Raw genomic sequence first — 27,094 nt, 5'->3', positions numbered from 1 at the left:
GAATGGAAGATGAGTCATGTGCTTCATGTCTGGAGCTTCACCCTATACTTACACAACATGGTAGACAAGCGCACTTCTGTCCACACACACAAATCTCTGTAATATAATCCCAGAGACAGCCTGCTCTTTTATATGCAAGAAGAAAAGCACCTCACCAAAAAACTCTTAGAAGAGAACATAGGCAAAACATTCTCTGACATAAATCATACCAATGTTTTCTTATGTCAAGACAAGATAAATAAATGCAAAAGTAAACAAATGTGATCCATTCAACCTTACAAGCTTTTGTACAGCAAAGGGAACTATAAACAAAATGAAAAGAAAACATGTGGAAGTGAGGAGGATATTTGCAGACAATGCAACCAACAAGGGCTTAATTTCCAAAACACACAAACAGCTCATACAACTCAAAGACAAAAAACAAACAACATTGTTGAAAATGGGCAGAAGACCTAAATAGACATCTCTCCAAAGAAGACAAACAAATGGCCAACACAGATGCTCAACATCGCTAATTATTAGAGAAATGCAAATCAAAATTACACAAGAAACTACAATGAGGTACCACTTCACACCAGTCAAAACAGCCATCATGAAAAAGCACAAATAGCAAATGAGAGGGTGTGGAGAAAAGGGAAACCTCCTACATGGTTGGTGAGAATGTAAACTAGTACAGTCACCATGGAAAGCAGTACAGAAGTTTCTCAAAAAGCTAAAAATAGAGTAGCTATATAATCCTTCAATCTCACTCTTGGGCATATATCTGGAGAAAACTATAATTAAAAAAGACAAATTCACCGAAATGTTCATTGCATACTATTCACAATAACCAAAAGACATGGAAACAACATAAGTGATCATCAAGAAATGAATGGATAAAGATATGATACATATATACAATAGAATGCTACTCAGTAATAAAAAAAAGAATAAAATAATGTCATTTGCAGCAACATGGATGGACCTACTAAGTGAAGTAAGTCAGAGAAAGACAAATATCATATGACAACACTTATATGCAGAATCTAAAGTATGACACAAATGATGAATTTATCTGTGAAACAGACTCAGACATAGAGAACAGACTGTGGCTGCCAAAGTGGAGGGAAGGTAGGTGAGGGATGGAGTAGGAGTTTGAGATTAGCAGATACAAACTATTATATATAGAATGGATAAACAACAAGGTCCTACTGCATAGCACAGATAACTATATTCAATATTCTGTGATAATAATGGGAAGAATATGAAAAATAATTATGAATATATATGAATTATATATATATATTATATATATATATATATATTTCCTGGTGACTCAGCAGGAAAGAATCTACCTGCAATGCAGGAGACTCGGGTTCAATCCCTGTTTTGGGAAGATCCCTTGGAAAAGGAAATGGCAACCCACTCCAGTATTCTTGCCTAGGAAATCTCCATGGATAGAGGAGCCTGGTGAACTACAGTCCATGGGGTCGCAAAAGTATATGTGTGTGTGTGTGTGTGTGTGTGTGTGTGTGTATGTGTGTGTGTGTGTGTGTATGTGTATGTTAGTCACTTAGTTGTGTCGAGCCCTTTGCAACACCATGGACTGTAGCCTGCCAGGTTTCTCTGTCTGTGGAATACTCCAGGCAATAATACTGGAGTAGGTAACCATTCCCAGGGATATGTACACACACACATACATATATACAGATATATAACTAAATCATTTTGTTATACAGTAGAAATTAACACATTATAAATCAACCACATTTCAATAACACACGTTAAAAAAAGAAAGTCACCTAAAGTGTTTTCTCTAAGTTGAAATAGTACTTTTTCTTATCCATGCCATCTAAAAGCCTGTATTAGGAATATATTCACTGTAAAAATGATACCGAATCTATTTACATACATTCAGGCTTCCCTGGTGGCTCAGCTGGTAAAGAATCCACCTGCAACGCAGGAGACCCCAGTTCAATAACTGGATTGGGAGGTTCCCCCGGAGAAGGGAACAGCTACCCACTCCAGTATTCTGGCCTGGGGAATTCCATGGACAGAGGAGCCTGGCAGGCTACAGTCCATGGGTTCACAAAGAGTTGGACACGACTGAGCCACTTTAACTTTCACATAATATGGATAAACCAAAAGAACATTATGCATTGTGAAATAAATCACCACAAAAGGACAAATACTGTAGGATTCCACTAATGTGAAGAATCTAAGGCACCAACAAGCACTGAAACAGATAGTAGAAAGGGGATTGCCAATGGCTAGGGGCAGGGAGGGAACTTTGTGTTTACTCAGTTTGTTTTACAAGGTGAGAAAGTTACACAGATCTATTTCTATTTCTAACACTATGACTATACTTAACACTACTGAATCGTGCACTTAAAAATGGTAAGAATGGTAAATTTAATGTTATAGTCTTTACCATGAAAGGAAAACGAGAAAGAGAAAGATATATCCAACTGAATGCAGAGAATAGTCGACTGGGCGACTGAACAATAACAGCAAGATAAGCAGGTGCCATGCACTTTAATTGCTGGTATGTGAAGAGGATGGCACCCCACTCCAGTACTCTTGCCTGGAAAATCCCATGGACAGAGGAGCCTGGTAGGCTGCAGTCCATGGGGTCGCTAGGAGTTGAACACAACTGAGCAACTTCACTTTCAATTTTAATTTTCATGCATCAGAGAAGGAAATGGCATCCCACTCCAGTGTTCTTGCCTGGAGAATCCCAGGGATGGCGGAGCCTGGTGGGCTGTTGTCTATGGGGTCGCACAGAGTCAGACACAACTGAAGCGACTTGCAGCAGCAGCAGCAGCAGAATGTGAAGAGGAACTAAAGAGCCTCTTAATGAAGGTGAAATAGGAGAGTGGAAAAGCTGGCTTAAAATTCAACATTCAAAAAACGAAGATCATGGTATCTGGTCCTATCACTTCATGGCAAACAGATGGGGAAAAAGTGGAAACAGTGTCAGATTTCCTTTTCTTGGGCTCCTAAATCATTGCAGACGTTAACTGCAGCCAGGACATTAAAAGACACTTGCTCCTTGGAAGAATAGCTATGACAAAACTAGTTGTTTTTGTTCAGTCTGCCAGTCATGTCCAACTCTTTGCCACCTCATGGACTGCAGCATGCCAGTCTTCCCTGTCCCTCACCATCTCCCAGAGTCTGCTCAAGTTCATGTTCTTTGCATCAGTGGTGCTGTCCAGCCATCTAATCCTCTGACACCCTCTTTTCCTTCTGTCCTCGATCTTTCCCAGCATCAGGGTCTTTTCCAATGAGTCATTTGTTTGCAAAAGATGACCACAATACTGGAGTTTCAGCTTCAGCATCATTCCTTCCAGTGAATATTGAGGGTTGATCTCCCTTAATATTGACTCATTTGATCTGTTTGCTGATCAAATGAGTTTTCCACTCATTTGCTGTCCAAGGGACTTTCAGGAGTCTTCTCCAGCACCACAGCTCAAAGGCATCAATTCTCTGATGCTCTGCTCTCTTTATGGTCCAGCTCTCACAACCTTACGTGACCACTGGGAAGACCATACCCTTGACAATACAGATCTTTGTCAGCAGAATAATGCGTCTGCTTTTCACACTGTCTAAGTTTGTCATGGATTTTCTGCCAAGAAATAATCATCTTCTGATTTCACGGCTGCAGTCACCATCCACAGTAATTTTGGAGCCCAAGAAGAGGATATCTGTCACTACTTCCACCTTTCCCCTTCCATCTGCATGAATTAATGGGGCTGGATGCCATGGTATTTTTTTAATATTTAGTCTTAAGCTGGCTTTTTCACTCTGCTCCTTCACCCTCATCAAGAGGCTCTTTAATTCCTCTTCACTTTCTGCCATTAGAGTGGTATCATCCATATATCTGATGTTGTTGATGTTTCTCCTGCCTATCTCGATTCTGGCCTGTAACTCATGTAGCCCAGCATTTTTCATGATGTGCTCAGTGTATAAGTTAAACAAACAGGGTGACAGCAGACAGCACCGTCGTACTCCTTTCTTGATCTTGAACCAATCAGTTGTTCCATACAGGGTTCTAACTGTTGCTTCTTGATATGCATACAGATTTCTCAGGAAATAGGAGAGATGGTCTGGTATTTCCATCTCTCTAAGAGCTTTCCATGGTTTGTCATGATCCAGACAGTCAAAGGCTTTAGTGTATTTGATGAAACAGAGATAGATATTTTTCTGAAATTCCCTTGCTTTCTCTATAATCCAGTAAATATTGGTGACAAACTTAGACAGCACTAAAGACAGTACTAAAAAGCAGAGACATCACTTTGCCAACAAAGGTTCTTACAGTCAAAGCTATGGTTTTTCCAATAGTCATATATGGATGTGAGTTGGACCATAAAGAAGGCTGAGTGCCAAAGAATTGATGCTTTGAACTGTGGAGTTGGAGAAGACTCTTAAGAGTCTCTTGGACTGCAAGACGATCAAACCAGTCAATCCTAAAGGAAATCAACCCTGGGTATTCATTGGAGGGACTGATACTGAGGCTGAAGCTTCAATACTTTGGCAACCTGATGCGAAGAGCTGATTCACTGGAAAAGACCGTGATGCTGGGAAAGATTGAGGGCAGGAGGAGAAGGGGGTGACAGAGGATGAGATGGTTGGATGGCATCACTGACTCAATGGACATGAGTTTGAGCAAACTCAGGGAAATAGTGAAGGACAGAGAAGACGGGCATGCTGCAGTTCATGGGATCATAAAGAGTCGGACATGACTTAGCAACTGAAGAACAATTCTTTACCAGAATTAAGATACTACTTTGTATTTCCTTTGTTTTTCCCTTCAAGCCTTTCAAAATTTGTATCTAATTGAGCAGCAATACATGTATGTAGTTTAAAAATAGCATTAATTGCCTACTCATTGCATATCTACCCAAAATGAGAAATGCTATTCATAATTTATCTTGTGTGCTTCCAGAAATAGTCTATATATATTTGCATGCACATGTATGTATATGTTCATCTTGGAAATTTCTAATGGAAACACAATAAATACATACTCTTTCCTTGCTGTAAGAAATTATTTCTTAAAGCTCTTTATCAGTAAACGTATTTGATAATGTTGTACACATGAAAATTATATAATGTTTTAAACCCATGTTACTTCAAATAAATAAATAGATTGATTAAGTAACTTCTTTGTTTTGAAAGGAAAGAATTCCATATATTATATCGTTCCATAAAATGAAGTATTTATGTATTCACCGATTGACAGACTACTGGATCATGACTATAAACAATGTACTTAATTTTCTCAAAGGCACTTTCTGCTCATCTCTTAGTATTCTGGTGGGACTAACTCGTAGAATTGTTACTTGGTGTAGACAGTATATTGATGGAATTTAATAGCACCACTCTTTTTGGATTGCCATCTTCAGAATTCTAAATAGTGGGTGTATTTTTGTGGGTGCTTTTGAACACTTAAGTTGATAGAAATCATCTTCTAAGGATGTGCACGATGCTGTGATAAACATGGGTGTGCAAACATCTCTTCCAGATCCTGCTTTGGGTATACGTTTTGAGCATCTTGGCTTCCCTGGTGGCTCAGTGGTAAAGAAATCTACCTGCCAATGCAGGAGACATGAGTTGAACATGAACCCATTTTATGACATGTTATGCTGCTAGCACTCTCTGAGAGTGCCTGCTTCCCGTGTCCTAAGGAAGAGGATCCCCATTCTGCACCATCGTTTTATCCCTCTCCAGCATGAACCCTCTGTACTGTGGCAAGGTGGTTTGAATGTGGGCCCTGTGGCCAGACAGCTGGAGTTTAAACCTTTGTGACTTCACAAACAAGCTCTGTGAGTCTAGGATACTGAACTTGAACTCTTCATACCTCAGCGTCCTTTTCTGTAAACTGGGCATTAGAGGGCTGGTGTGAGGATATATTTAATAAATATGTATAAAACACATGAAGTAGTGTCAGGCGCTTGCTAAGTACTCAGTGTGGGTTAGCACTTCTTACTGTTTTAACATTTTTCTTTAAACTGATTCTTTTTTTTAAACTTAGTTTTACGCTAAGTGTGATGTAATGATATCATAGGTCAGATATGTAGTATTTATATCTTATCCTGAAAGACATCAAATTACATGCATACATTTACAATGAAAAGAAAGTTTTCCTAGGATACAATTTGAAAAGTACTGTCCTAAGCAGGAATATTAGCAAAATTCTGTGGAATGCAAGTCTGAGAGGTTATACTGTGTCACATTGATGCTATAATTTTCATTTCTCATACTGGATCCCTACATTACACCTTAAATAGATTTTTTAAAATGGATTAGACCAGGGATAAACAACCTAAACCCAGAACCAGCTGACTGCATAGCTTTGTAAATAAAGTTTTATTGGAACACTGCCACACTCCTTCATTTATTAGTACATATTACCTGTGGCTACTTTCACAGGACAGCATAGCTGAGCAGTCACAAGAGAGACTATAAGGTTTACAAAGCCAAAAATATTTATTATCTGTCCGTTCACAGGGGAAGTTGTCTGGCCCCTGGTCGAACCAATATTTCTTTCTGTCTGAGACCTTTAAACATGACTGAATAGCATCCAGCTTCTCAACTGCTGTCCTAATCATAACTGCTCTGAAAGTCTGATGTTTGCTCATCAGAAATTCTTATTTTCTCAAAATTTTGAGACTCCTATATTAATATTAAAAAAAAATCCTCAAAGCCTGTCTTCCTTTTTGCAAAATTTTAAAATTTCATTATTGTGTCCCATGCTGGTGGCACAGTGGATAAGAATCCACCTGCCAACACAGGAGACATGGATTCCATTCCTGGTCCAGGATTAAGCCCACAAGCCACCATTACTGAAACCTATGAGCTGTAGCACCTGTGAGTCACAACGACTGAGACCACATGCTGCAGCTGCTGAAACCCATGTGCATGGGGCCTGTGCTCTGCAACAAGAGAAGCCACAGCAAGGACAAGCCCTTGCACTGCAACCGGAAAAAGCCTGCACACAGCAACGAAGAACCAGTACGACCAAAAATAAATAAATATAACTAAGAAATTCCATTAGTGCTTTTGTTTGTACAAATTTATAAAATGTGGTCCGCATCAACAGTAGAAAATTTAACTGGAAGTGCAGAAACCGCAGAGGGCTGTGAACGTGGCGTCACTCTACTCACGCTGCCGCCACTGTGGGCCATTTTCTCAAGAGCCCAGTTAGTCTGGTACCAAACTATACCAAATACCTGTCTTTATGTCAGAACTACAGACCCAGGAAATCACCCATGAAGTACACAGCATATCTGCGCATTCTTTATGTTTATATTATGTGTGAAAGTTGTAGACTTTGTAGACTTTAACAGTCATTCCCTATGAAACTCAGTCTTAATGAAGCTACGTGCCAGAACTGCAGTCAGTAGGAAGAATTTCCATGAAATCCTGGAAGGATGCTCCCTGAGCTGCCCTTTCTTCCACCGTCCTAAAAGTCGGCTCAGCAACATTTCCTTAAGATGGGTGTGCTGCCAGAGTACCTTTCTCGGTAAAAATTTACTTTTTCCATCATATACTTTTCCTGCTTAAAAACAACATTCTTGCTTAAAAACAGTGTCCTCTCCAAAATGGGTAAAAAATTCTACTTATAAAGCAATTTCCCCCACAACTCTTCCATACTCTGTCCATGTTACTGTTTAAGATTTACCTTTTTCATAAAACATACCCTAATTTACATAGATCTCCAATAACACCACTTCTGCAACAACTTCAATCTGTGAAAGGTAAAATTGTAATTTGTAAGATGTCTCAAGAGTTGCTGTTTATCCTGCTACATATTTAAAATTCTACTTGCCACCACATCCCTTCCTCTCAACCTGACAACACATGGCAATTCAGATAAGCAAAATCGTTACTTTTGCAAAGCAATAAAGTCTGTACAAGATCAGATCAGATCAGATCAGTCGCTTAGTCATGTCCAACTCTTTGCAACCCCATGAATCGCAGCACACCAGGCCTCCCTGTCTATCACCAACTCCCAGAGTTCGCTGAGACTCACGTCCATCGAATCAGTGATGCCATCCAGCCATCTCATCCTCTGTCATCCCCTTCTCCTCCTGCCCCCAATCCCTCCCAGCATCAGAGTCTTTTCCAATGAGTCAACTCTTCGCATGAGGTGGCCAAAGTACTGGAGTTTCAGCTTCAGCATCATTCCTTCCAAAGAAATCCCAGGGCTGATCTCCTTCAGAATAGACTGGTTGGATCTCCTTGCAGTCCAAGGGACTCTCAAGAGTCTTCTCCAACACCACAGTTCAAAAGCATCAATTCTTCGGCGCTCAGCCTTCTTCACAGCCCAACTTTCACATCCATACATGACCACAGGGAAAACCATAGCCTTGACTAGACGAACCTTTGTTGGCAAAGTAATGTCTCTGCTTTTGAATATGCTATCTAGGTTGGTCATAGCTTTCCTTCCAAGGAGTAAGAGTCTTTTAATTTCATGGCTGCAGTCAAGGGATATAGTTATAAACAAACTGTAGTCCTTGATGCCAGAATTGATGTGAAATAGGCATGAGATGAATAAATATGGTAAAAGAATAGTGATACTTGAGAAATAAAAACAAAAATTCCTAGGAGTAGAAAAAGAAGGGAGAGTCTAAGCAATTTTCATACAAGGAGAAAGGGATGTGAGCCAAGGTTTTCAGACTGGGAAGGACTGTAATTGACAAATGGAAGGAAGGATGCTCCACACCCACTGGATGCAGTCAGCCTGGCAAGAAGCAGTTGTTATACTGGATCCCAGGCTTCTGGGGACCCATCAATTACTTTGTTGTCACAGATCAGATTCATTCACTGCTCTGCCTCAAACTTTCCAACTTTGAACAGTTTTGACAGACTAAATCCAGTGTTCATCTCTATTGTCACTGAGACCTGCAGTGAAGGGCAAATGGGACTACCTCTGTCTTTGGTTCAATAGGGCATCATCCTGGTACAACTTTGTGGGAGAAAAGTGTCAAGCCTCTTGTTAGACCTGGCACTGAAAGCCTCCCATCATATAAGCAGCATCACATGGCTGGCTAAGTTTTAACCTAACTAACCATCTGGGTTGAGGTCTGTTTGAGAATAGCAACTTTTCCTTAACTCAATCTAACAACTCCTTATTGAGAAACTGTAATAGGCCTGGCCTTCTGGGGCAATCAATCCCTGAACTAATAGCTCTCAGAGCCCAGGAGGGGGAGATGTGTACAGAAAATTCAACTGTGGTCCGTGATGGTAAATGCAATCAACAAGACTGACCTCGGTACACAGTCACTGCCTTAGAAATCAATGCATTCCACGTCTATGATGTGGATGGTTAGGAAGTGGAAGGCCATGTCCTTACCAAGGCCAAGGACGTGGAAGAGATCAATACAGAATCACTGAAGTGTTGCTCCTGCTGTGCTCGAAACCATCCAGTCTCAGAGCCAAACTTGAAATCAATGAGTCCAGAACTAGCACAAGCCTCAGACAGCCGAGGTACACTCGGCAGACCCTTCTGAGCAACCTCCTACCTGATGCAGGGATTGGCTCTGTTGGGTCATCAACTCATTAGCAATAAATGTATCAACATAGACCTGAAATAAACCAACATATATTTAATGACTGAATTAGCAGAAATCTCTGTCAAGAGAATTTCTGCTCCTTCTATCTCGACAGAACTTCACATGTAGCATAGTACCTACTTCCTTACATACAAACCCTCTTCCTTGTCTCTGAGTCCAGTTTTTCTTATTCTGATTCAACACTGCTTTTATCCCTCTTTATTTTGAAACTACACACAGTCATATGATCTTTCTATTTATACCAAGTAAACATAATTCATTTAAACTTGAATCCAATATGTTTTATTAATTTGATTATGCAACATTTCAAACATCCCTGCCGAAACAGATATACATGTACCAACAATCTAGATCTATTTTAACAAGGTAAATATTTTGCCATGTGTGCATCAGCTCTTTCTCTAAAATAAATTGGTGCATATATAACCAACAAATGGCCTCCAACACAACCCTCATGCTTCCAATATTTCCCTGTCTTTTTTCTACCCTACACCCTTGGGCTCACCTTTGTTGCTCTCTTAGAACACTGTGCAATTCTTGTGAATCTTTCAATTCAATATTAATTAATCTCATTAATTAGTCTACTTGGTGTTCTAGGTTGGAAATTATCCAAAGAAGAACAAAGTTTCAGATGATTTGCTCTATTTTATATTCATTTAAGGACCTACTGCTACTTATTTTTTCAAGGCAAAAGAAATCCTTAAATGGAATTATTTATACTAGAACTTATGTTTATTTCAAATCATTTCTTTTCTTATCTTTCTCAAATATATTTTGCCACTCATTTCTTAGAAGAATGTCTTTTTTCACGCAAAGGGCCTGCATAGGAAGAAAAATCCACTTTATCCACTTAAAAATCTAAGTTCATTGCCTTACAAATAGCAACTTCCATCTTAAATTCATAGAGTGTAACTTTTGAACTAGAGTTCTGATGAGTTTTTCATATGAAGAATAAACCCCTAACAAATGCAGAGTGTAGAGTCAGGGTATATTATAGTTTTCCAAGGTAGAACTAACTTTAACCACTTGTTATTTATTGATAACAATGAAAAAATACCTGGGCTTCACCCCATGAGGTTGGTGACTATCAGGGATAAAGAGGATGGCCTGTAGCCAAACATTACTGAAGTGAGGTTCCTGAAGTCTTGTTACAGAAAGCATGACCTGCCCAGCATAACACATGGGTGGGATGAGCTACATCCTCAAGCAGGGAGCACAGTCCCCTCTGATCTGGAAAGCTGGAGGTTAGGTTAAGGTGCGGAACAGTTTTCCCCACAGATGGGACTTGGGTCATTCCAGTCTGTCCTTTTCACAGTCTAAACTGCACTGGAATCACCTGGTCATCTTGTTAAAATGCAGATTCTATTCAATATATTTGGGTGGGGGCTGAAAGTCCATATTTCTATCAAGATCTATCAAGTGATGCTGCTGGTCCATTGGCCACCTGCTGATTAGCAGGACCCATAGCAGTCTAGGTCCTTTCTTTTGTAGAGAAAATGGGAAAGAGAGGAGTAGAAAGATAAGATGTGTGAGAAGAGGAAACCAGAGAAATAGAAAAGAAAGCAAAAGGTCATGGGGAGAGAGTGAAAGAGAGACCAAAAAAACACAAACAAACAGGAAATGTGATAGTATGGCCCTCCCAACATCTCTCCCTCCTAAGTGCTCTCATCAGGGTGGACATGAAGTCCTTATATGGCCCCACCTACCAACCCAGGGGTTTCAGTGCTTGGTACAGGGTAGTCTGAGAGCTGTCCTGATCAGACCAGCTCTTTCTCTGGCCATAAGCCATGAGATATGAGATGACCCTCAGCCAGAGCCACAGAAGTCAGCATGTTTCCTCAGATTTCTGAGCCAGTACAGGAAAACATGAATATCAGAAGCCAGTTCACAGAAGGTACAAGGCCGGGCTGATTCCTAGTTACAACCATGCCAGAGACCCAGCTAAATCCTCCCCTTCTCAGTGTCACTGGACTCGCAAGTACCTAGACTGCTTTGAGTTGATTCTCTAGAGTTTGTAGCAATACAGAAAGGAGGGAGAATATAGGAGGAAATGGAGAGAAGAGAGAAATGAGGAGAAAAATATTTAATGATAGATGAAAAAATAAAGAACAAAAGGATAGAAGAAAAGAGGGAGAAACAGATGATGAGAGTGAAGCCAAAGTAAGACAGAAGAAAAAAACACCCTCTAGGAGGAAAGGTGCCCATGGCTGAGCAGGGACCCAGTGGTAATGGGCCAGATGAGCCTCGACAAAAGGACACCATTGCAGAGCAAGCTATTAGCTATGGTCGCCTGACGGGAGAGGGTGCATCAGTCTGGCTTTTATAGAGTCAGCCCACTGTTCCCACCAAATGGAACTGAGAGGGAGAAGAGACAAAGTCAGGGCAGGCTAGTAGCCTGAAAAAGATAACTGGTCAAAGTCTGTGACAGAGCCCCAGGAAGACCTAACAGATGTTCAGGTAGGCAGGGATGGAGCTGGAGCCCTGACATCCACCTGGAATACGTCAGAGCTTTAGACTGCCCACCCACGGACCTCTCCTGCCCACCAGGCATGCTCACAGACCACAACCCCAGAGCAGGAGAGTGGATGGAGCCCACACCTCTCCCCAGCCTGGTCCAGAGGCCCCCATGGAACTCAGAGCTCACATTGCCCTATAGATAAGAATCCTGATACACAAGGACTGCCTCACAAAATTCTTGTCTGAATCCAAGAATCACAGTAGATTGATATGTGTTAGTTGATTTATTCTCAGGGAAAAGTAGAAAATAAACATGACTGGGAATTCCCTGGTGGTCCAGTGGTTAAGAATCTGCCTGCCAATGCAGGGGACAAGGGTTTGATCCCTTGTCTGGGAAGATCCCACATGCCAGGGAGCAACTAAGCCCATGTGTGCCACAACTACTGAGCCTGTGAGTTAGAGCTCGCAAGCCACAACTACTGAGCCCACATGCCACCACTTACGAAAGCCATGCTTTGCAAGGAAGAGTAGCCCCTGATCATAGCAACCAGATAAAGCACATGCAGTGATGAAGACCCAGTGCTGCCAAAAATTAATAAATAAAATAATCAAAAAATAAATAAAATAAGTTAATTATAAAAAATAAAATAAACATTACTGAACTTTGCCAGTGATCACTGATCTGTTGTATTGTTCACTTCAGTGCTGTTCCATGACCCTCAGCATCTGAAGATTCTGGCTATTTTCTTATTTAGTTGGACTGAACTTACAAACATCTTCTAAGTCCTATGAATGTTCAGTATCAAGCCTTGTCAAGCCACCTGGTTTCCCAACGGACTATAATCCATGCTTGTTCACATCTTATAGGAAATGAACCCCTTATTCTCACCTTTTTTTTTTTCAGTGATATCTCTTCCACTGCATTTCAAATGAGGACATTTACTCTGCACATCAAAAGAGTGTGTGTGTCCTGAGAAGTAGGGCACCACTTGGCAAGAGATGGCAATAATTTTACCTTCATTTAAGACACAGTCCTATATTTTATTTAAATAAAATCCTTTTAGAGTGTATTTTACAGTTCTGAGTACTGTGATTTATTTGGTTATTTTCAAACAGAAATCTAATTTAGCCATGGAAGCAGTCACTCATCAATGAATGTTAATGTGAAACATATCACCAGGTGAAAGGGACTTGACCTGCTGCTGCAAGAGCAGGCCACACAGAAAGCACAAGGGAGGCAGGAGACCTCTAGGAGCAAAGACCAGCCCCCAGCTAACAGCCTCCAGGGCTGCAGTCCTACACCCACAAGGAAGTAAGTGAGCATGTACACAGAAGAGTCAGCAGGGAAATTCTGACTGCTACCATCTGAAAGGCCTGCTTGCAAGGCTGGCCCATTCCCAAGACTCATGATAAGGGTGGCTCACTGTGCCTAATGTTTTTAAAGTAACTGAAAGTATAATTCATAATTATCAAGTAGTAAGACTTACTGCTGTCAATGCCAATTGTGTACAATGGGCCCGGAGTAAGAGGTGAATTCACTTACCCCATGATAATGAATGCTGAAGATGCAAGGATGAGCCCATTTCCTAAAGGAACTAAAAATGCTAAGAGAGGAGAAACACCTACACTAGACCTTCAAGGACCAAGGGCTACAAGCTGGGACAAAGGGCTACAGAGAAGCACAGAGCAGAGAGCTCAAGAAAGGCAAGCTGCCAGAAGATAGAGTCCACTCACTCAATAATTCAGCAAACATTGACCAACTTTCTGCTCAGACCCAGGCACCATGAAGTGCTGGGGGCACAGGCAGGGTAGGCCAGGTCTCTATTTATACAAGTTCAGGAGTGGGAGGCAGGCTACTTCACCAGTCTTTTCTGTGTGATACGATGCATAGATCTGAGGGATCCTTCTGTCCTCACCTGTATGGTCTAGTATTAACAACACCACCATTCTTGACCCTACTTCCACAGGGCACTTGATCATTAAACAGACTGACAGAAGGTGATGCTTAGATGTGGTTCCCCTAGAACCTGATTCACTGAAAAATAAGAATTTTCACACTTTCTCAATCAAATGGAGTTGAAGGTGGGAAAAACATAAACCTTAATTCATACAAGAAGAATAAGCAGGCACCCTGAAGGCTCAGACAGTAAAGAATCTGCCTGCAATGCAGGAGATGAGGGTTTGATCCCTGAGTCTGGAAGATCCTCTGGAGAAAGGAATGGCTACCCACTCCAGTATTCTTGCCTGGGAAATCCCATGGACAGAGGAGCCTGGCAGGCTACAGTCCATGGGCTTCAAAGAGTTGCATATGACTGAGAGAATAAGCACAACCATTAGTTACCTAATTTTGAAAAATTATATGCAATTTTGAATAAAGTTTCTCTTTATAAGTAGAAAGTTTTTATAAGTGCTTCATTTAACTTTAACTTATTCTTTAAAAAAAAAAAAACTTTTTATTTCATATTGGAGTATAGCCAATTAGCAATGTTGTGATAGTTTCAGGTGGACAGCAAACAGACTCAGCCATAGATATACACATATCCTTTCTCCCCTAAACTGCTCTCCCATCCAGGCTGCCACATAATATTGAGCAAAGTTCCCTGTGTTATACAGTTAAACCTGCTTACTCTTAAATAATACCTTAGACCACTTGACCTGCCTCTTGAGAAATCTGTAAGTAGGTCAGGAAGCAACAGTTAGAACTAGACATGGAACAACAGACTGGTTCCAAATAGAAATAGGAGTACGTCAAAGCTGTATATTGTCACCCTGCTTATTTAACTTTTATGCAGAGTACATCATGAGACACGCTGGGCTAGATGAAGCACAAGCTGGAATCAAGATTGCTGGGAGAAATATCAATAACCTCAGATATTCTTTGGAAGGAATGATGCTGAAGCTGAAACTCCAGTACTTTGGCCACCTCATGTGAAGAGTTGACTTATTGGAAAAGACTCTGATGCTGGGAGGGATTGAGGGCAAGAGGAGAAGGGGACGACAGAGGATGAGATGGCTGGATGGCATCACTGACTCGATGGACGTGAGTCTGAGTGAACTCTGGGAGTTGGTGATGGACAGGGAGGCCTGGCGTGCTGAGATTCATGGGGTCGCAAAGAGTCAGACACGACTGAGCGACTGATCTGATCTGATCTGATGCAGATAATACCACCCTTATGGCAGAAAGTGAAGAAGAACTAAAGAGCCTCCTGATGAAAGTGAAAGAGGAGAGTGAAAAAGTTGGCTTAAAGTTCAACATTCAGAAAACTAAGATCATGGCATCCAGTCCCATCACTTCATGCCAAATAGATGGGGAATAAGTGGAAACAGTGACAGACTTCATTTTGGGGGGCTCCAAAATCACTACAAATGGTGACTGCAGCCATGAAATTAAAATATGCTTACTCCTTGGAAGGAAAGTTATGACCAACCTAGATAGCATATTCAAAAGCAGAGTCATTACTTTGACAACAAAGGTCTGTCTAGTCAAGGCTATGGTTTTTCCAGTGGTCATGTATGGATGTGAAAGTTGGACTGTGAAGAAAGCTGAGCACCGAAGAATTGATGCTTTTGAACTGTGGTTTTGGAGAAGACTCTTGAGAGTCCCTTGGACTGCAAGGAGATCCAATCTGTCCATTTTAAAGGAGATCAGTCCTGGGTGTTCTTTGGAAGGACTGAAGCTGAAACTCCAATACTTTGGCCACCTCATGCAAAGAGTTGACTCATTGGAAAAGACTCTGATGCTGGGAGGGATTGGGGGCAGGAGGAGAAGGGGACGACAGAGGATGAGATGCCTGGATGGCATTACCGACTCGACGGATGTGAGTTTGAGTGAACTCCGGGAGTTGGTTATGGACAGGGAGGCCTGGCGTGCTGCGATTCATGGGGTCGCAAAGAGTCGGACTAGACTGAGTGACTGAACTGAACTGAACTGAACTGAATAACTGCTTCCAATTATATACATGGCAAGTGCTTGTTTGGAAACTTTGTCAGGCAGCCCTAAAAACACTCACAAATTCCTTCCCATTTTATTCTTTTAATTAGTGTTAGATAATTAACTAGCTCTTCTTGATTCAATTTACATCAGCATTTACTGACAAACTTAATAATAAGCGCTCCAGAGACAAAAAAATTAAGTAGACCACAATCTATTAGGTCTTAACATAACATTAGTGTCTAAGGAAAGTCAAACGAGGGCAATTTGTTACCCAAGTCGTATTATCATTTTGTTGCCTATTAGCCTTATTGATAATAGGTTTTTACCTGACATTTTTCCTCTTACCATGACAATTCAGAAAAAAAAATTAAGTTTTACAACATCCTTAGACTAAGTTAAATGGAAGACACACTGTATATATTTTATTGTGGTAAAACATCTATAATGTAACATTTAGCCCTTTAGACATTTTGAAATGCACAATTCTAGACATTAACATTCACACTGCTGTGCAACCATGACCAACACCCATTTCCAGAATTTTTCATCTTCTCAAACTGAAACCCTGTCCCCATTAAACACTAACAGTTCATTCTTTGCTCCTTCAAATTCCTAAATTACATTTTTAATAAAAAGGAAAAAAGTAATTTTGTCTCCATTTGACAAATCTTCAGACCACACCACCCCACACCCCACCCAGCCCATTGGTTGCCCCATCACCAAATTGCAAACCCTGGGCAGATCTTTACAACACTCTTCTTTGGAGGCTTTTCACTTGGAGCAAACTGTGATTTAAAGATATGAAACCCTAACTATGTAGTCGATTACATATATTTTAAAATTCCAAAAGTTAAGCAAACAAAACTTAATTCTTCTAAAAGGAGCATGAGCATGTGATCAGAATAGAAACTATGTCACTGATGTAAATTAAAGTAGTTATGATTCAACGAATCCTAACCATATACTGTCCATAAATTACAAGGAGCCACACAGTGCTTGGGTTCCTGTTGGAGCAGGAACTCAACACATGCCTCAAGAAGTCCTCCACAGAAAGACTCTCCATTACATCAATTTTTAAATGTTCTGAGTCTTTTAGAAATTTCAATTTATCAGAAGGCACAGAAAAAAAAATGAATATGTTTTAATCAAAAAGTGCTCAGGCAATACAAACTACTGTGCCTGATATTAAACAAAAATAAAGTGAGCTGCATATGATTTATTTAAACCTTAGACTACACACTGTTTGAAGAAACAATGGGAAGACATTCCCCCTACATTATTTTACTTTTTACTTATTTCATAAATTATACATAGACAGTGTATTCTAAAATGTCACCTGTGCCTTACATTCAGTGGGAATATTTTTGAGTAATTTAGGAGGCTCTGTTTCTGTACTTGACCTGACAGATGGGCAGCAAAATGTTGTAACTGGCATAGTGCATACTCTGACAGACTGCTTTTCAATAGATGCACATACCCAGATGCTTTCCTCTCGTCGATATTGCTTCCAGTTCCTCCCGCCATCACTGAACATCAGGAGGTAGCTGGTCACCCAGTCGGAGCTCCCGTATCCTCCCTGGGTGGCCACAGCTGTGACCTCCATTCTCTCTCCAAGGTCAATCTGCAGCCACTGGTATTTATTTGACACAAGAGGAGACCAACCACCAGCTCCTTTTTGTGGGGAATAGAAAAAAGAAAAATGATAAAGATGGAGAAATCTTTGAAATTTTTATTAACCTGGAAGAATAGTATCATAAATGAAATTTATAAAAATCATAGTTTCACATTCTTCCTTATATAATGCCTCATAATTGCACACACTTATACAAAAAAATAAAAATAAAAACACAAGTTAAGTGTAAATGAATGGAGCTTATATTAACTGGATGGTCTGTAACCCCTAATTCTTTGTAGTTTGGGGGTCCCACTAAGTAAAAGTGCTTAATATAACAGGTGGACAACAGGCCATCACATCAGTGCTTGGAACTAGTGTCTTTATTGGCTTTAATGCATGACTTGCCCTCTGTTGGCCATAAGGAAAATATGCAGGCTATAGCAGAACTAGAAAATCTTAGTTCTGGATTCCTAACATGAGGAACTACAGTGTTGAGTACTGGGATAACAAAGATAGTTATGGCATAGCCCTGCACTCAAGGTGCTCATGAACTCAGAGAGAATAACTTGAGAACAACTCAAAGAATAACTTGAAAGGCAACATGGGAGTGGTGAAGATGAAATTAATTTCTGTGCAGGGGAGCGAGGGTTCTGAACAGGCAGGAGGGAGGATGAATGAGAATCCAGAGGAGGCTAACAATAAGGAGTTTCTCGCATATTGATGAAAATAGGTGCAAAGTAGAAATCACTGGGCTTTGTTTTCACCAGTGCCGGGAAGAAACCAAAGAATTACAGATTTCTGAGAATGTATTATTGGTATATTTTGTTCTTCCATTTATTAGAAACATGAGTTTTGAATTTGGATTTAGATATCATATTATATAATACGTTTTGTTCATTTAAATTATTATGCAATATAAAATTGGGAAATAGATCTGAAATGAATTCTAGAACTGATATTTTGCTAATTATCCATGTCCAGAAAACAGTGTCATGTAAACAACCCCTAACATGAAAAAAGTAGCTTTAAAAGTTTTTTCCCATTATTCTTACACCTAATTTGAGACTCTCATAATAAAGCCTGATACTGTAGGCAACATTTATTATCTTCTTATTAAGGGCAATTATTAACATCCACACCCTGTTTACTAAAACTGTTATGACTCCGTGCACATCAGGAGATGTGTGACATGGTTACAGGATAGCTCAAAGGGAAACGGAAGTGGGGTACTTACATCAGTGTGTGGAGCTATGGCCAGCAAGTCACCAGCAAGTGGGCATATCTATCCCTTCACTACGTCCTCTGTTAATTGCACTGCATGTATAACCCTTAGTTAAGTCTGACGCTTACAGATTCTTTCTGTGACTTCCTCATTTCCTGTAGTAAATCTTTGTTCCAATATTATAAAGTTTCTTCTCACTGTTTCACAAGCACAATATCTTTTCTTTTGATCCAGAATCTTAAATATGCCACATTTTTGGTTGTTCTGTAATACATTTTTAAACTTTCTATTTTGAAATAATTTCAGATTTACAAAAGAGTTGCAAAGATGGGTAGGGAATTCCTGTCTACTTTTTGCCTAATGTCTCCTAATGTTAATTTCTGACATCACCATGGCACTTTGATCAAAACTAAGCTATTAACACTGGTACAAGGTTAAAGAAATGATCAACTTTATTTTGATGTCTCCGGTTTTCCTACTAACTCACTTTTCTGTTCCAGGATCCTGTGTTGCATTTAGTCGCTGTGTCTCCTTAGTGTTCTACAACCTGTGAAAGTTTCTCAATCTTTCTTTGTCTTTAATCACAGGACTGATCATCACCCAACACCTTCCTGCTACTTCTATTCATTTGTGCAAAGGTCCCAACTAATATCTGATGAATGAGAAGTCCCTCTGAGTTCTACCTGAGGGCTAACTAATAGTCCCAAGTAACATTACTCGGCAATTGCCTGTAATTTTGTAACCAAAATATGTCAAATATTAGGTGTTGGCATTTAGCTGTCATTTTAACTTAGAGGTTCTACATACAAAATTTTTTATGAATCCTTTTAAATCTCTGAGAAACTATTAAATGTCCTGTATTCTGACTTATATTAGTTAGTATCAAAGGATGTACTGATGATACACTTCTTTAAAAAACTTGACAATCTTTCTGTGTCATTTTTAATCTCTTTTGAAGTCAGGAAGTAACATTAACATGTTATGAGTACCACATGTACAGAAGCACATCAGACTAAAAAGTATCAGCATGTTTCCAGCATGTTGCCTCGGGACCAGCCTCTCTCTCACAGATACATCTACATCTCTGTCAACCAGTCTTCAACATCTGCAGGTAATCGACCTTGAACACTTCATATCCCTTACCTGTGGTGAGGAGGTATGCAAATTAAGCTATTTGATTAAGTAGGTACTCTGCTAAAGTAATGAAACTGCAGAATCCCCTGTGCCATAGGGCAATTCATTTCAGTTAGGTAACACAGCCACGGGGTAATCCCCAGATACCTGCTGGCTGACGATGTGAGTTACTGTGCTTTTGCTCATCCACATAGTCCACCGAGGTGACTGCCTTTTTTTCTAATGACTGAAAAAAGTGAGAAATACACAAGTATAACCCGAACACTGTCAGGGAGCACCGAGCAGTTTTACTGACCAGTAGAGCTGAACCACTGTTCCACAATAAACGAGATAAACGAGAGAAAATGAAGTAGCCCAAACTTCTCACAAGCATGGGATGTGCTAAGGACCTTCCCAGATGCTCCAAGTGTTGACACACACCCTGCTAGTAAGACAGGTGTTACAGTCTCTGCTTTGCAAAGAAGAAACAACCATTTTAGGTTCTAATGAGGGTGTTTTATTAAAGCTTAGCTCCCTTTTCATTCTCTACCCCTTCTAAGAACGTATCTCTGTGATTTGTCAGTTGTTCAGTATTGTTTGTTTATTGATAGCCAGACTGTATTTAATATTTCTATACTGGCAGACATGGACTTCCCAGGTGGTTCAGTGGTGAAGAATCCACCTGCCAATGCAGGAGGCACAGGTTCAATCCCTGGGTCTGGAAGATCCTCTGGAGAAGGAAATGGCAACCCACTCCAGTATTCTTGCCTGGGAAATCCCATGGACAGAGAAGCCTGGCAGGCTATAGTCCATGGGGTCCCAAAGAGTTGAACAAGACTCAGGGACTAAAAAAACAGCAAACAATTGGCAGATATATTGGAAGATTTGTCTCCACTTATTCCTGTGTGACTGCTTCCCCCACCTTTGGTCGGCTCAGACACAGGCAGTGACTTGTGTCTTTGGAGGAGAGGAAAGGTTAAACAGGAAACTCTCAACTGGGGCCTTAATTATCCTGGTCACTGACCACAAAGACAATGACCCCTGCTCCTGATGACCACGGGGCATGAACTTTCATAAAGATTGTCAGCTTTGTGCCGAGAGGGAAATTACCCAGAGCTGAAAAGAAAAATAATTTCATGCCTTCCTCAACTTTCAACAAGATTCAGAGCAGAGAGATACCCAAGGGACCAATGTCAAATGGGTTAATTTGAAGCGAAGAGACCCACCCGTCTCCAGGGCATCTATATGTCAAGTAAGTAAATGGCTAAATTGAAACTGTCACCAAGGAAAGTTTCCCTTCAAGATCTCCATTACATTGTCTCAAATGAATTTTATCAAGCTCTGTGTGTTTTTTTTCCTCACTTAAATGCACCGTAATTCACAGAAGAGGCTTCCCTGGTGACTCAGATGGACCCAGGCTTGATATCTGGGTCATGAAGATTCCCTGGAGAAGGGAATGACTACCCACTTCAGTGTCCTTGCCTAGAGAATTCCATGGACACAGGAGCCTGGTGGGCTATGGTTTTTCCAGTAGTCATGTATGGATGTGAGAACTGGACCATAAAGAAGGCTGAGTGCCGAAGAATTGATGCCTCTGAATTGTGGTGCTGGAGAAGACTCTTGAGAGTCCCTTGGCCTGCAAGGAGATCAAACCAGTCAATCCTAAAGGAAATCAACCCTGAATAGTCATTGGAAGGACTGATGCTGAAGCTGAAGCTCCAATACTTTGGACACCTGATGTGAAAAGCTGACTCACTGGAGAAGACCCTGATGCTGGGAAAGATTGAAGGCAAAAGAATAAGGGGAAAGCAGAGTATGAGATGGTTGGATAGCATTACTGATTCAATGAACACGAATCTGAGCAAACTCCGGGAGATAGTGAAGGACAAGAAAGCCTGGCGTACTGCAGTCCATGGGATCATAAAGAGTCAGACACAATTTAACAACTGAACAACAACAGCAAATTCACAGGAGACATATTACTGATTCCAGGTGGGGCTGGGTGAGTAGGGAGAGGATGAGAGAACCAGGAATGACAGGCAAGAGGGGCTGATGGGTGGGCAGGCCCTGGGGATGCTCTCTGACCTGCCTGCTCAGATCTCTGGGCTTTAAATACTGATGTTTTTGTCACAACCCCACCTACAGAGCTGAGGAAAATTTAAGCATTTGCTCCAGCTCTGATTTCTTAAGAAGCAGTTTCAACTATCTACATATACCATTCCTGACTATAAAGATGTAGAGAAAACACAGAAACTTTGCCTCTGGGACCTGTCTAGGTAACCTCTGATCCCCTTTCTGCTGTGCTCCCAGCAATCTGCTAGCAGCCTGAGCAGGAGAGAACAGACCGTTTTCCAAAAAGTGCATCCATAAGGGGGGAAAAAAATCACATAGCAGCCTAGTAAAACACGTTCCTGTACTAAATGCAAACATACCCTGTGATGGCTTTGTAAGAAGACAATTCAAAATAAAATTTTAAAGTGTATACTGATTAATTTGTGATTTCAGTTAAATGCCAGTAGTATTAAGGGGAAAAAAACACAGTGTGACTGTTCACCTGTGACTCCCTGAATTTCTGTCTGAAGCATCCCAAGGGACAACTTTCAATGCCTGTGGCATTTAACATTCACTGCTGCAGCTCTTTCTGCATAAAATAAAGAAATATCCATTGCTACTGTGTGTTTTGTTTTGCTTCTCATATACACTAATGTTAGGTAGGGAGGGAGTTAGGCATTAGCAACAAGGGAGGGCCTAGCCTAAAGGGATGCAAGCTGAGCTCTAAATCTCACCCAGACATGCCCAGGAAAGCTCACAGATACGCTACAAAAGTAACCACAGAGACTTTTCCAACTGCTGCACAAGCATTCTAGGCACATAGTGGATACAAACTAACCACAGGGGCTTCTCCAACTCCAGCACAGGGTGCCCTTGATGCACAGATGCGTCCTCAAGTGACCTTAGGCAGCCAGGGGCCCATTAAGGGTTCATAACTATTCTATACATATATCCATCAGATTATAACAGACTAAATTATGGGAAAGTCATGTGCAATAAAGCCTACTGTTATGTAACTTGCAACTGTCAGCCAGCCTTGAGCATACATCTATTTGCATTCCTTTTCCTGATTGGTGGCTGGTACAAGCCCTACCTCTCACAAGGCAGAACCAAGAGGAGAAGATGGGAAAGGCAAGAGAATCGTGGCCACTCCTTCAGGGTCAGGTACTCCCTCCTCTCAGGAGTGTACTATTCACTGTCTAATAAAAGATCTGTCTGCTTGAGCTGTAACTGAGCTGTAAACCAGTCTGTTGTTTTAAATTCTTGCCACAACAAGACAGGAGCCTGAGATATCCTGCCTGCATGAGCTGTAATTAATCCATCCTTCCAAATCTTTGTAAACCAATCTGACACTCCTAACCAAGTGTTAGAAAACATACAGTAGAGAGGCAATCAGAGTTGAGTTGATTTTTAGCTTTTCAGTTCTTATTTGAAGTTCTGTACTCATAAGACTATAAGACGATTCTGCTAATTTCTCATCTTAGAAATAAAATAAGAATTGCCCAGCAAGCCTATAAACCATCCAAACATGTAGTAGTACTTCATTATGACTAAATAACGTGTATGACCAAGCTTATTTGTTCATCTCCTATGAAATCTTCATGTTTACCAAAGGTGCAGCTCTGAGATCTGGTCTAATTCTATAAAAGCATCATTGTACATTTTTCAGAGGGCCCCTGAGTTGCTCAGAACAGATATGAGTTCAGATCATTTGTGGGGTCACTCAGAATAGGCATCATTTCCCTCTGATATGTAGAGAACAGTGGGGAATCCAGGATGCCCAGAAGGCCAGGAGGCCAGGCACCCTACTCCAAGGCCCCCACCACTTCCCACGGACACGCCATTACACTTCTTAAGTCAATGGCTCCTTTTTCAATTAAATACAGTATAGAATCATGTCAGGGAAATAACCATGAGAACTAAATTGTCCATCCATATTTGACTGCCCACTCAGCCAGAAGCCTCTGGAAAAAGTTCCATTGATGGTAAAAGTTACATTTTCTTTAGTGATGTTATTTAGCTGCATTCATTACACTTTGTAAGCACACTGTGAAAGCCTTGGATAAAAAGAGTATGTACTGAGAACCTGTTATATAAAACAGAGCAGTAAAGTGAGACTGCAAAAAGGATTAGACCTAAGCATCACAAAATGCAAATACAACTGATAAAGGAGCATTTGGGGGGGAGTTGGCATTCATCCCCAGTAAGTTCAGTTCAGTTCAGTTCAGTTCAGTCACTCAGTCGTATCTGACTCTTTGTGACCCCATGAATCACAGCACGCCAGGCCTCCCTGTCCATCACCAACTCCAGTTCACTCAAACTCACGTCCAGCGAGTCAGTGGTGCCATCCAGCCATCTCATCCTCTGTCATCCCCTTCTCCTCCTGCTCCCAATCCCTCCCAGCATCAGTCTTTTCCAATGAGTCAACTCTTCGCATGAGGCGGCCAAAGTACTGGAGTTTCAGCTTCAGCATCATTCCCTCCAAAGAAATCCCAGGGCTGATCTCCTTCAGAATAGACTGGTTGGATCTCCTTGCAGTCCAAGGGACTCTCAAGAGTCTTCTCCAACACCACAGTTCAAAAGCATCAATTCTTCGGCGCTCAGCCTTCTTCACAGTCCAACTCTCACATCCATACATGACCACAGGAAAAACAATAGCCTTGACTAGACGGACCTTTGTTAGCAAAGTAATGTCTCTGCTTTTGAATACGTTATCCAGGTTGGACATAACTTTCCTTCCAAGGAGTAAGCGTCTTTTAATTTCATGGTTGCAGTCACCATCTACAGTGATTTTGGAGTCCTGCAGATGGTGACTATGGAACTATTATCTGTCAGGGCAAAGCCCCTCCACTGGATTTCCTTGAAGGAAACACAGCAACAAGGGAGGAATCCACTGCAAAAATCACACTGTAGAAAGAACAGGGAACCCCTGAAATACCATCTTCCAGTCAGCAACTGGTCCAAAGCTCCTCATTATGTTCAGAGCAAAGGTAGGAGCAGCTGACAAAAGGTTCCACTAAGATATTCCATCAGCCTTAGTCACTGGCTATGGTCTTCCTGGATCAGTTTCTATGTCACCAGTTAAACTAGCAATTCAGGGTTGCTCTGTGCTTTAACATGGGACTCTTGTATCTTGAGTGATACCACATGCCTCATGAATGGTTTTTAATTGAACCTCACCCCTTTGGCAGGATTGAAGACCACCTCAACTGGGATGTCTTTCCTCATGACTCCAAAAAAGAAAAAAGGAATATCCCCAAGAGAAGCAAAGGAATTACATTGTATGAGTAAAGTAGTATGAGGTGATGGGGCAAAGCATATCTTCATAGGGATGCCAATATTAAAAGTGGAATAAACAATGACATCATGGTGTATTCAGGATGGTGATGGTTTACTCGCTAAGCCATGTCTGACTCTTGCGACTCCGTGAACTGTAGCCCACCAGGCTCCTCTATCCATGGAATTTCGCAGGCAAGAATACTGGAGTAGGTGGCCATTCTCTTCTCCAGGGGATCTTCCTGATCCAGGAATTGAACCTGGGTCTCCTGCATTGCAGGCAGATTCTTTACTGACTAAGCCACTTGCCCTCATTCATCTCAAGGATACATACTGTTAAGTAAATAACTTTCATGAACATTTCTGTATATTACACACAACATAAAAGTGAATTACTTTGGGGGAAAAAAAACAGCTGAATTTGCTAGACAACTATTTTAGAATTTGGATAGTGCTTAGATGAGCTTCTACATACCTTTGGGGAAGTTGCCAAGTACGTCATAGGTAGTATTTACTCCTGGAAAAAACACTATGGCAAAATTGTTGCCACCTTGAGATACTTACTGTGCAGGTTATAAACACAGACATAATTCTGCAAAGATAATCCATTGTGTTTTTCACTCCTCTCTCAAGCAAATCCTGTTAGCCAGTGATCACTATCCCCTTATGCTCTAGAGAAGACAAGGAGGACAAAGACCAACTCAGAAAATAGGAAACAGTACGTGTGGCGTCTCCCTCTTTGTCAGGAAGAGATGGAAGCCCAGAGGACTGTGGGAAAGAGGGGAAATGGAGGAAGGGTAAAAGGTGGTGGGAGAAGTGATTCAGACACCTTGTTCAGGAATGAAGTCCCAGGGGGATAAAGAAAGTGAGAGGCATAAACAAGCAGAGGAGAGGCTTTCTGGGGCCCATTTGGAATTTGGGGCAATCACCTTGTAGGGTGATAATAGATCTTTTGACTGTGTGGATCACAATAAACTGTGGGAAATTCTGAAAGAGATGGGAATACCAAACCACCTGACCTGCCTCTTGAGAAATCTGTATGCAGGTCAGGAAGCAACAGTTAGAACTGGACATGGAACAACAGACTGATTCCAAATAGGAAAAGGAGTACGTCAAGGCTGTATATTGTCACCCTGCTTATTTAACTTCTATGCAGAGCACATCATGAGAAACGCTGGACTGGAAGAAGCACAAGCTGGAATCAAGATTGCCAGGAGAAATATCAATAACCTCAGATATGCAGATGACACCACCCTTATGGCAGAAAGTGAAGAGGAACTAAAAAGCCTCTTGATAAAAGTGAGAGTGGAGAGTGAAAAAGTTGGCTTAAAGCTCAACATTCAGAAAACAAAGATCATGGCATCTGGTCCCATCACGTCATGGGAAATAGATGGGGAAACAGAGGAAACAGTGTCAGACTTTATTTTGGGGGGATCCAAAATTACTGCAGATGGTGATTGCAGCCGTGAAATTAAAAGATGCTTACTCCTTGGAAAGAAAGTTATGTCCAACCTAGATAGCATATTAAAAAGCAGAGACATTACTTTGCCAACAAAGGTCCGTCTAGTAAAGGCTATGGCTTTTCCTGTGGTCATGTATGGCTGTGAGAGTTGGACTGTGAAGAAGGCTGAGCGCCGAAGAATTGATGCTTTTGAACTGTGGTGTTGGAGAAGACTCTTGAGAGTCCCTTGGACTGCAAGGAGATCCAACCAGTCTATTCTGAAGGAGATCAGCCCTGGGATTTCTTTGGAAGCAATGATGCTAAAGTTGAAACTCCAGTACTTTGGCCACCTCATGCAAAGACTTGACTCATTGGAAAAGACTGATGCTGGGAGGGATTGGGAGCAGGAGGAGAAGGGGATGACAGA

The 27,094-nt window shown here is 41.1% G+C and overlaps 1 protein-coding gene across 2 annotated transcripts in view; it reads right to left on the bottom strand.

Moving 5' to 3' along the window:
• The window catches only part of LOC102404051 (contactin-associated protein-like 3), a 237,881-nt gene that overhangs the window by 157,150 nt on the left and 53,637 nt on the right, over positions 1-27,094 (bottom strand). For both annotated transcript variants that reach the window (XM_006069491.4, XM_006069492.4), the window contains exon 3: positions 17,426-17,619. In XM_006069491.4, coding sequence (XP_006069553.3) covers positions 17,426-17,619 — 194 coding nt within the window. The remainder of the gene's footprint in view (positions 1-17,425; positions 17,620-27,094) is intronic.

Source organism: Bubalus bubalis, chromosome 3 (assembly GCF_019923935.1).
Source record: "Bubalus bubalis isolate 160015118507 breed Murrah chromosome 3, NDDB_SH_1, whole genome shotgun sequence".
Classification (NCBI taxonomy): Eukaryota; Metazoa; Chordata; class Mammalia; order Artiodactyla; family Bovidae; genus Bubalus; species Bubalus bubalis.
This window is presented reverse-complemented; position numbering and strand designations above follow the sequence as displayed.